At 40.7% G+C, this 11,141-nt stretch overlaps 1 protein-coding gene across 6 annotated transcripts in view; it reads right to left on the bottom strand.

Moving 5' to 3' along the window:
• Positions 1-1,975: 1,975 nt before the first annotated feature.
• PKN2 (protein kinase N2) overlaps positions 1,976-11,141 on the bottom strand; it is a 51,006-nt gene continuing 41,840 nt past the window's right edge. For all 6 annotated transcript variants that reach the window (XM_083743310.1, XM_083743312.1, XM_083743311.1 and 3 more), the window contains exons 19-22: positions 6,207-6,349; positions 5,887-5,994; positions 4,534-4,614; positions 1,976-4,453 (exon numbers count right to left, since the gene is read on the bottom strand). In XM_083743310.1, coding sequence (XP_083599436.1) covers positions 4,250-4,453; positions 4,534-4,614; positions 5,887-5,994; positions 6,207-6,349 — 536 coding nt within the window. In that variant the 3' untranslated portion in view covers positions 1,976-4,249. The remainder of the gene's footprint in view (positions 4,454-4,533; positions 4,615-5,886; positions 5,995-6,206; positions 6,350-11,141) is intronic.

Raw genomic sequence — 11,141 nt, 5'->3', positions numbered from 1 at the left:
CCCCACCCCTGCTTGTAAATAGGTAAGCAGTGAAGACTACTTAAACGTTAACCTGCTTATGAGTAAATGAGAACCGACCACTCAAGGCGATGAGGAACAGAACTTCTAGCAGTTCTGCCCTTTCCAGGCCTAAACATAGACTGAAGCAAATTAAAAATAGGGCCTTTTTGTCCCTTGAAACCATCAGTCTGATTTTGCAGGCTGCTAGGTCAGGGCTATTTTTGTTCCCTCGCTGCTCCAGCAGCATTCTTAAGCCATAATAGTATGAGGGGAGGAGCCAATGACAAGTACAAGTTTATGTAGATCTTGGGTCAGCTCAACATCAAGCCTTGCCTCTGTACATTGAAAAAACAAAACAAACATCTCAAATCTTAATCTTGGTGTGCAGCCTTAACAGGATTCTTAGAACCAGGTTCTGATGTTGAGTGCGGTAAGGCTGGAGTCTTGACTGTCATCTTAGGGACATCACGTAGCTTTCCCTGCCTCTGTTGTGGAATGGGCAGGGAAATTCAATCCACAACAACCAGTGTCTTAGATTATATCTGCTCCATCACAACATCTGTCAGAAAGATATTCCTAAGTCCTCTTGCCTACCATGGGTTTTTCATAGGTGAAATCTTCCAGGAAGCTCTTCTACAATACAGTGGTACCTCGGGTTACATACGCTTCAGGTTACAGACTTTGCTAACCCAGAAATATTACCTCGGGTTAAGAACTTTGCTTCAGGATGAGAACAGAAATCGTGCTCCGGCGGCCCCATTAGCTAAAGTGGTGCTTCGGGTTAAGGACAGTTTCAAGTTAAGAACGGACCTCCGGAATGAATTAAGTACTTAACCCGAGGTACCACTGTATCAGTTACATCCTGCTTGAGCACTAGAATACTATTTGCCTTGTAGCAGGCATAGGCAAGCTCGGCCCTCCAGATGTTTTGGGACTATAACTCCCATCATCCCTGACCACTGGTCCTGTTAGCTAGGGATGATGGGAGTTGTAGTCCCAAAACATCTGGTGGGCTGAGCTTGCCTATGCCTGCCTTGTAGGCTCTAAGGTGCTGTATTTTGAACTGAATGTCGATTCTTACAGATACAGAAAAAGTTGTTACTTTTCCTACCACCATGAATAGCAGTCTCTCTGTCTTGGACATGACTGATCCGTTGAGGTCCATAAGAACTCCTGAAGAGCCCCTTGCTTTTCACGTTGAGGGATAAGGGAGATTTTGGGATCCGGGCACGTTGGCGCACAATAGCTGCAACGTATTTAAAGGGGTTGCCTTGCAGCAGTCCATGAACACATGCCATGCTTTTTTAAAGAACCATGCAGACAAACTGGGCAGTGTAGGTCTGTCGTACCCTCCCTGAAGGACCGCACTATCAAGAGTGGGCTTGTGTTAGAACTTGGGGACATTTAGATTACTTCAGCTTCTGCATTAACCTTTGTAGGCAAGTAAAACTAGATTTAACAACTGAATCTGAGCTCCAATGCTTGAATGAAATCCTTATAAGGAACCATAATTCAGATAGCCTGTTGCCTCCCCCCCCCCACTCTCTCTCTTAAGAGTGTGTATATATATATATGTGTGTGTGTGTGTGTGTGTAAGAAACCAAGTCAACATTTAAAGCAAAAAACACACCCTCTAACTACCAGTACAGTGGTGCCTCGGGTTACATACATCTCAGGTTACAGACTCCGCTAACCCAGAAATAGTACCTCGGGTTAAGAACTTTGCTTCACGATGAGAACAGAAATCGCATAGCGGCGGCAGCGGGAGGCCCCATTAGCTGGTGCTTCAGGTTAAGAACGAACCTCCAGAACGAATTAAGTTCTTAACCCGAGGTACCACTGTACAACCTTTACATGATTAGATATGCAGTTGTATGGGTTGCTTTGACACTATGGTACCACAAGATTACTGACAGAGGAACAGAAAATGAGACTTTTTACGCATCCCTGAAAGAAAAGGGTAATTCAAACCAAGTTCTAAACACAATTTTTATCTAAAGACCAAAAAGCAAGATTATAGGATTCAAATAAGTAAATCATGTTTTCATATACAAATTTCACTATTTAAACTTTAATTTGATAGTTAACTGCAAGACAGTTTGTAGTATGACATTGTTAAAGGCACATTTCATTTTAATGCATAGTGTACCATTCTAAAATAACCTAATTTCTTTACAAAGTGCTTCAGCAGCCACATACAAGTATAGCAAAATATATTTACAATCTAGAGTTTAAAATCTTAATTTGCCTAAATATTTTAAAAAACTAGATAAAATTAGTGCTTTCTTTCAGCTTAACTGTGTGAACATACCCTGCCTCTAAAAATTCTTTTAAGTGATTTACTTAGATTACAAAACATTTCTGTACAAGATGTACTTACAAAAAAAGAGAAAAGGGTTATTTCTGTAGGACTTTAAATTTGAATCAGCCTTTTGGACTCAGCTGTCTGTAGCTCTAATTTTGGAGTATAAATGAATAGCCGACTGTACCTCAGGTGTGTAGTGTTTTGTATTTAATTGTGATACAGCTATTTGAAGTGGAAGAGAAATAGCATTTTTTTCCAAGATGCTAATTTGCTATTTTTTTAAAGAATTACAGGTTGGACATTTCATGATTTGATTTGTTTAGTCTTTTACCATTGTTCTTTGTGGACACACTTACATGTACATTATTCTAATGAAGCCGTTACATATGCTTCAAAGTTCAGGCAATGAAGGCAACACCTGGGGGCAGCACTGTCTTCACATGGTTATGTGGTTGCCATTTATCTTTCATGAAACCAGATTCCAGATCAATAAGTCTGTGTGGATTTAAACACCACACAACACATTTATGATCTTGGGCATGCTGAGTATGAGCCTGATGACAAACCAATTTTAATAAGCTAAGGAAAGCAGAGCGTTGTTTTCCACAAACAGACTCAACCTTTTAAAAAACTACGTAAGTCTGAAAGGAGCACACACAGTATCTGGTCAAAGACATTTTAACTTTTCAAGGTACAGCATAGTGTTAAGAGGCTTAAAATATACAAGTTTTATCAAAAATATTTATACATTCTCTCAAAACATATTGCTTTAACCCTTATTCTCAGTAATTGCCAATGAAGAGTCTGGAATTCAGTGGCCTTGAAATGTATACAAGCATGTTTCCCCCCATTAAATCTGAATTTAACAATACATTCACCTAGCCACTGGATAATGCTAAAGGAAGTGGTAAAGTTAATTTATATGCTTGAAACAAAAATATACTATAACTTCCAAATATACATGAACATGGCATGTATACACTGAAGATCCTCATTCTTTAAAGATGATATGGCAACACCAAATCAGCAAATGTAAGATGAACGATAGCTAGACACAGATTAGCTAAAATAACGTATCAATGGAGTTAGTGTGGAAAAGACATGACTTCCAAGAGTACAAAACACTGATTGCATCTGGGGGAATGCACACATTAGAAATGTTCCTGATTTAAGACTGGAGAGACATTCTTACTCATTACATTCTTCATATCTGCTGGTTATAGAAGTTGAAAGGCAAAAATTGTTTGGCAAATGCTTTGGTAAACTTCTTAGGACCAATCTTCTCTTTTTAAGAATGGAAGCACTTATACTGTTCTCCTATAGGTAAGGCTTTTAAACATTCCCCCCCCCCCCTAATAAATACCATAGAAAGTTTACAAAACAAGGCATCAGTTCTTAATCCTCATTCCCCCCCTAAAAAAATCAAGACAACAGTGTGCTTAACAGTCATCAGGACTATGTTTTTTGGAGATTACTGTATTTTTTTTTTTAAGGACAGACATTTTGCCTTCCTTCTTCCCTCTAATCGCTGAGTAGATGGTTATCAGTCTAGCTCAGTATCTGGTTGCTAATCCTGCTTAAGGCAGGTCTTTTTGCAATGTTTTCTGCTGCAGAACAGTAAAGATACAGTACAAGTGTGCCCATGTGAGAGTGGAACACAGCCTATACCTGCCAGGTCAAGCGTAAAGAGCTGCACAGAATTGCTTTCCAGTGCTCAATATTTTTTTCTTTAAAAAAAAAAAAGATATACAAAAACGAGGTCACACCTCACGTGTAATAAAAACGGTCCTTTTTCCAAAATCTTCATGTGATTCAAAAAAGTTGGAAGCTACAGGCAGCACAGAGAACAACCCAACAGCTGGTATTCTCAAAAGGAGGGAAGGAGTGGGGCGAACGCTGTTCTGATGAGCCAGTCTGCTAGGATTTCACAGTGTCTCAAAAGAATTAACACCAATCAGCAATGTAGTCAAAGTCTCTGAACATTTCCTGCTGGTCTTCTGAAAGTATCCTAGGCTCCCGGGGTGGAGTGAGAATAGGTGCTTCTGAGGTAAATTCGTCATCAAAATTGCTGACGTCTTCTCTTCCTCTTATGATGGGGACAAAAGGAGGCTTCATTTTCTTGGCAAGCAACGCGTTCCAATCGATCAACTGCAAAACGAAAACACCGAGTTAAGTCCCTGCTTCTGGCTGCTCCCAGACTGCACCCAGGCTTTTCACTTCGCACTCACCCGGAAAAAGTGATGCCTTTTGACATCTTCAGCATCTTTCTCACCAGCACCGAGACGCCGCTCCGGGTTTCTCCTCAGAAGCTGAAACGATATCAAGAACTTTTTGTCAGTAGCCTGCTCGAGCAAAGCATTCCTGTTAACAATTTCCTGAGCCATGTGAGTTCTTTGAAAAAGCATGATATAAATATGAAGGATAGTGATTTTTTTTTTTAAAAAGCACATCAGGTTTCCCAGTTAGGACAACAAGTAGCACTGGGAACTTTAGAAAAGAAAGCGAAATGGTTGCCTTTGCTTTTATTAGTTCATAAATTTAAAATTCTCGCTGGTTTGCCGAGGACCAAACGGTGGTTCTGACCAAGTTATATTTCAAGCAAAACTGCTGACATCGGCGTCATGACAGGATGACATAATTGGTTTCCGCCCGTTATTAACAGCATAAAAGAGTCCCAAGGCAGTTTACAGAAGAACAAATTAAATAACAAAAATAATCTGAATAAAACAAAAAAAAAGCACAATGGCAAACCCCAGAAAAAAAACAACTTGCCGTCTTTAAAAAGACAAGGCATGAAACCATGCACTATTTTCAGTTTTCCTTACAAGAGATAGCTAGTAATCCAAGCACTCACAGCAGCAGACTAATGACATCATCTCCCATGCAATCAGTCCCCGCTTCCACAGAGAGAAGAGCCAATACACATAAAGTCTCCAATTGTTGTTTTGTCAAAGGAAAGGAAAGAGCTCAAGTTCTAGGGCTTCCATGATCCAGAATGCAGGGTCTCTACTGAGTCCCAACTACCACTCTCTGCTGCTACAAAATTGAAAGAATCCTCGCTGCTGCTTTGCTTATCTCCAGGGACATCATAAGCCGGTGTGTTAACTTTTTATACAGCTGTGGTTGCTTTCTCAGGTGCTCCAGTAAAAAAAAACCAAAGTCCTCCTGCCTCACAAGTAGTACCAATCCTACCAGTGAGTAAATCGGGGGTGGCTCACCAGTGACCCTCCAAGATGGATGTTGCTGGGCTACAAAACCCATCATCCCTGACCACTAGCCATGCTGGCGGACAGGTGGATGGGAGCTGCAAGCAGAGGAACTTGGAAGGACCACAGTTATTCACCCATGGAAGTAAAGGTCATACCCACAGTATATCTACCCAAAAGACATGGGGCATACTTCTGAGGAGGCTAGGTGATTACTAGTATCAGCGAGCCACACTTGCCTTTGACATAAAGTGAACTTGAGAAACGTACATAGCAAATAAAAACGTGGACCTTAAAATACTTTGCTTTCCCTTACATGCGTGGCTAAACAAATTAAGAAGGAATGAAACAAGCACGCAAAAAGTACCATCTTACCCTTCTCATTATTGAGATGGCTTCTGTAGAAAGGAACCGAGGGTATCTTACTTCATCATTTACAATACTGTCAAAAACCTCTTCTTCATCATCTCCTGGGAAGGGAGACTAGAGGGTGGGGGAGAAATAGCGATAAGAATAATTTCCAGAAACTGAATTTTCATCGATATATTTTCTTAATAAATATACTCAAATTTAACCAAATGAGAAGTGAAAAGAGTGAGGGATTCAACAGAAACCTACACCCAACAGCTCCTTTCAAATTTATTTGCTCTTCACAGATGAATAAAGGAAACAGTTTTACATTTTGTGAAGCTTACCTCACCAACCAGCATTTCATAGATGAGCACACCAAGACCCCACCAGTCTACAGCTCTTGTATAGGAAGTTTCTGTCAACACTTCTGGAGCAAGAAATTCTGGAGTGCCACAGAATGTACTTGTCCTGTCACCAAAACCCATTCCTGCAACAATTACACATGTTCAGTGTTTTGTTCTATAAACCTTTCACCTTTCCAGTTTTAAACTCGTGGGATTCTTACACAACAAGAACCGTGTATGACATGAACAACACTGCATATTTTTGCCTGTTCTGCCAACTCCATCCAAATTCTGAAAGCTAAATAAGGATACTTTTTATTGCAAAATAGAGTTGATGGTTTTGAACTCCAAATGTCCAGCCAATTGTTTACAACTGGTAGCATTGTAGTGGTTTAAAAAACAACAACAACCATGGTCTTGCAGAATGACAGAGAAGATACAGATTCATTAAGACTGGAATCCTAGGCTCACTTACCTGAGATTAAGTCCTATAGAACATAAGGCCTACTTCCGAGTTGTATAAGTTTGCACTCTAAAGCATTTACAGAAAATGTTTATTTTCTTATCCAACACTATAAAATGCTAGGCATCTTGTTTTGCCTCTAAAATAAACAAACTATGAAATATGACTTTGGCTTTAAAGAGTTCCTTCTTAAGCACAGTGAAGCCAAGGTATGTATTCAACAACACTTAAAAAAAAAAGCCAACAGCTTAATGTCATTTACATACGCTAGACAGAATTTTTGCCAGTGGCAACAACTCATTTAAGAAGGGTGTGATGTGAATTCTGTGCCAAATTTTACAAAAGGGCAAGAGCAAGCAGGTATTCAAGAACTTCTTGATTGTGTACTGTCAAAATACTTCCTTATTAACAAAGGGCATGCATAATTCCCCCCCCCCTGCATTTTTCATTGGTGAAACTGTTGTCTGTAGGTAGGACAAATTTGAATTTCCAAGTGGTAAGAAACAAACCTTGGCTCTATAATTAGTTGTAAAAATTTCTCTTTCTCTCTCTCTCTGAGCAGCACCACACATTACATTTTGTATACTGGTGCTAGCACTCGAAACATATGCACTATCAAGTGTGAAGAACCTGCATTTGCCTTTAAATAAGGATTCTTGATGCAGTTTTCCTACAGCGAAAGTCCAATTTAATTGCTCCATCTTGCCACCTGTGCAGTGTTAGAAACTCAGATATGAAAGCTAGAAGCTAAATGGCACCTTATGGACACAACAACAGAGTGCCTAGGCCCGCTTTTTTATATAAAAATAAACAAAGCTGAAAATGAATGAACTGCAGATAAAATCTTATGTTCATTTTTCACACGGTCTAGTCCTTCCCTTGCCCACCTCCCTAATATTCTTAGAGGGTCTCTTTTCCAGTCTTTAGAGAGTGGCTGGAAGTGGGGAGGCAGAAAAAGGTCCTCCTTTCCTTCCACTGCAGCTTTAATCTGAAATCTTACTGCGCCCAGAGCTCAGAAACTGCTCGCCCTAATGAAATTTCCTGTCGCAAAATGCGCCTAGAACAGTGGGAGTTTCGAACACTGCACCTGTGTCTGATGCAATAATAATAAGAAGAAAAAGAATAAGAATATATTTTATTTATATCCCGCCCTCTCTAGCCGAACCCGGGCTCATGGCGGCTAACAACAATCAAATAATCCAACATTCTAAAAACATTTCATTATAAAAATTAATTAAAATCAAATTGATGGCAACCGTTAAGCAAAATTCTGTGCAGGTTGCCAGAGGAGGGAGTCAGGCTGTGCCCTGACCAAAGGCCTGGTGGAACAGCTCTATCTTGCAGGCCCTGCGGAAAGATGTCAGGTCCCGCAGGGCCCTAGTCTCTTGTGACAGAGGGTTCCACCAGATTGGAGGAGCAGCTGAGAAAGCCCTGGCTCTAGTTGAGGCCAGCCTAACCTCTCTGTGGCCTGGGACCTTCAGGATGTTTTTATTTGCAGACCGTAAGTTCCTCTGTGGGACATACCAAGACTGTGTCAAGGCCACAAAGACTGTGCAGAAATCTACAGGGTATCCACCATCTAGTTCTTGGAAATATGCCCCCAAGCCCCAATTGGCTCAATGAGAGCCCACCTGTCTAGCCCTTTTAGTATAAAAACTGGTCTTTGACCTGGTCTAATGACATTTAGATAGAGGGTCATGTATGGCAACAATAATGTGTTCCTAGATGCAACTTGCTCGTGGGGTCAATGACTCGAATGGTTATTTTGTTCTGTGTTCAAATTCCCTGAAGTGTCTTCACACGGTTAGCCTTTCTTAACTGTGTTTTAGTGGTAAAGCGTTCTTATTCTCTGCTTATTAACTCCCTAATAAAGTACAGTGGTACCTCGGCTTACATATGCTGCAGGTTACAGACTCTGCTAACCCAGAAATAGTGCTTCAGGTTAAGAACTTTGCTTCAGGATGAGAACAGAAATTGTGCTCCAGCGGCACGTCAGCAGCAGGAGGCCCCATTAGCGAAAGTGGTGCTTCAGGTTAAGAACAGTTTCAGGTTAAGTACGGACCTCCGGAACGAATTAAGTACTTAACCCGAGGTACCACTGTATAGCACTTATTCCTTGTGTGGCTTCCTGATGTAAGCTTGGCTTTGAATCTGGTACCTGGCTACTTGGTTATATGCTACTGAGTAATTTGTAGGCTTGCAGCTCTAAAGGACCGTTTGGCCCTTTGCAAATCTTGGAGACTTTGCAAATCTCAAGGACTTCCAGAAACAAACTCAGTTTCCCCTGGCTCAGGATTAGATGACTTCAGGGGTGGGGCAACCCCTGGGTTATCTCACTTAAAAGGCAGCTTAAGCAAAATTCTTTATATACCGGCAGCAATGAGATGATAAAATAACCCTGAACTCTTTACATGGTTTGCAGCCATGGGAAAACCAGCATAAGGAAAATCATTTACATGTTGGCAGTGTGGACAAACAGACTCTTCATGCTGTCAACTTGGGATATAACTGGAACAACTCTTTTACAGTTCCTTTCTATAGTGGAATACCACTCATCATTGAGAATCAAATGTTGCTTATGGAGATGAAACCACCTGAGAAGCCATTATTTTCCTCCTACCAATCCATAAAAGCAGGACACTATGGCAACTCCTCCTCGTTGCTCTGGCAATTGTTTCTTCCTGACTCGACTGAATTGATAAAATGAAAGGTCCAGGCAAATCTTAAGCTGGTTTGGGTGGTGAATTTGAAAATATGGAGATGTAGAGTTGTAGTCAATATTTTCACTTGCGAATTTGTTATGGCTGGAGTCTGGATCCTAGAATAATAGGCAGGGTGGGTTTTAGAACGTAGCGTGTGATTGGCTGCTGGAGCCATGCAATCCGGCTTCAGAAGGGAAGTTTGAACTAGCCTATCAGGTGTGACCACAGGATATATAGCCTGGGTCTGGGAGGGGCCTGCAGGCTGGACACACACGATGACTGTGAACAATGAAATAAACTACATGAAACCAACGGCTTTTCTCTGAGTATATTTCAGAATGGAACTTCCATTAACTCATTCCTTCATGTGCACTCATGGAAGGAGTCCTTTCATAAGCACAGCTCTGCTCCTCAATAGAAGTAGCAATTCATGGAGGGACAGCATTAGATACAGCCCAAAGGAAGCTGAGCAAATAACTCTTCTTTGGTGATGGGACATGCTATCTTATCTTTGTTACTCAGAGCAAGCAGGGATCCAGACTGACAACAAAGTGGAAGGGGGTGGGCACACAGCCTAAATTATATTTCCTTCCTGCTTTTTATTGCACAGAAATACTTCCAATTCAAGTGTTTCGAACGAAGCCCAACCAAATACCAAAAACTAAACACATATAAATAAGAAAGCGCAAAAAACAGAATCCGACAAAGCAGAGCTATATACTGTTTTCCCCACTTTCTCTGATGGGGTTCCTAGGACAAACCAGCAGTTTCTAACTTTAGCAAACAAGTGCAAGCATTTTGAAACGCTAACAGCTCTTCTTAAGATCATGTGTCTTGTCATTAAAAATGCAAAGATTGCATTGCAACCAGCAGGTCAGCCTTTGTGAAGCAAATTCTCCATGTATTTTGCAGCCTGACCCTAAGTTGGGCCCCATGGAGTTCAGTAGAGCTTACTCCCATGTAAGTGAGCTGTAGTCTTAGTTTACAGAACAGTTGGAAATAATGTAATTGGTATACAGCAGATTTCCCTCCTTGCCCACCCTATGCTTTGTGACAAAAATGTTTTATTTTTCTCAATAAGACTTTCTGGATCGTTCTGAGGGTCCTATGATGATTTGCTGGGGCCTTTGGGTGAAGGGCTGGTGATATTCAAAAAATAAACCCACCAAAAATAAAGAAAAGGGAATATACAATAAAAACATAAAGCAAACTACTGAGTATAGCTGTTCTAAATGCTTTGGACAGAACGTTTTATTGATCTAGCTGGAAAGTTGTTTATGAGAGTAACTGAAATGAAATGAAAACTGATGCCACAAAAAAGTGTTAGTTTTTAAAACTGTGTTTTGAAAGACATATCATCTTCCATTTCTTTTGCAATAAATTCTTTTGAAATTACAATAGGCTTTTTACTATGCAATCCTATACATGCCTACTGACATATAAGTTCCACTGTGTTTAATGGGACTTACTCTGAGGTTAGTGTGTGTAGGACTGCACCCTTACTGGCGAAAACCCACATTTTGGAGTTTTTACCAGAAGGTTCCAAATGTTGCTCAGCACAGAACTCTTTTTTCGGGGACTGCCCAGAGGCCATGGCAAAGAGCTACTCTAAATCTGTGATTTGTTTAATTGATTAAAAGAGGAAAAAATTCACATGTTCATTAACAATGCCTCCCCCAACACCATATGGAAGAGAGCAGAGATGTCTCTAATCCACAATCTGTGCAGCACTCAAAATGAGACAGGGTGGGGGAAGGGAGGGGAGAGGTG

This window comes from Podarcis gaigeae (assembly GCF_964106915.1).
Source record: "Podarcis gaigeae genome assembly, chromosome: 6".
NCBI lineage: Eukaryota > Metazoa > Chordata > Lepidosauria > Squamata > Lacertidae > Podarcis > Podarcis gaigeae.
The sequence above is the reverse complement of the archived record's forward strand: the minus strand, read 5'-3'. Positions and strand labels throughout refer to the sequence as shown.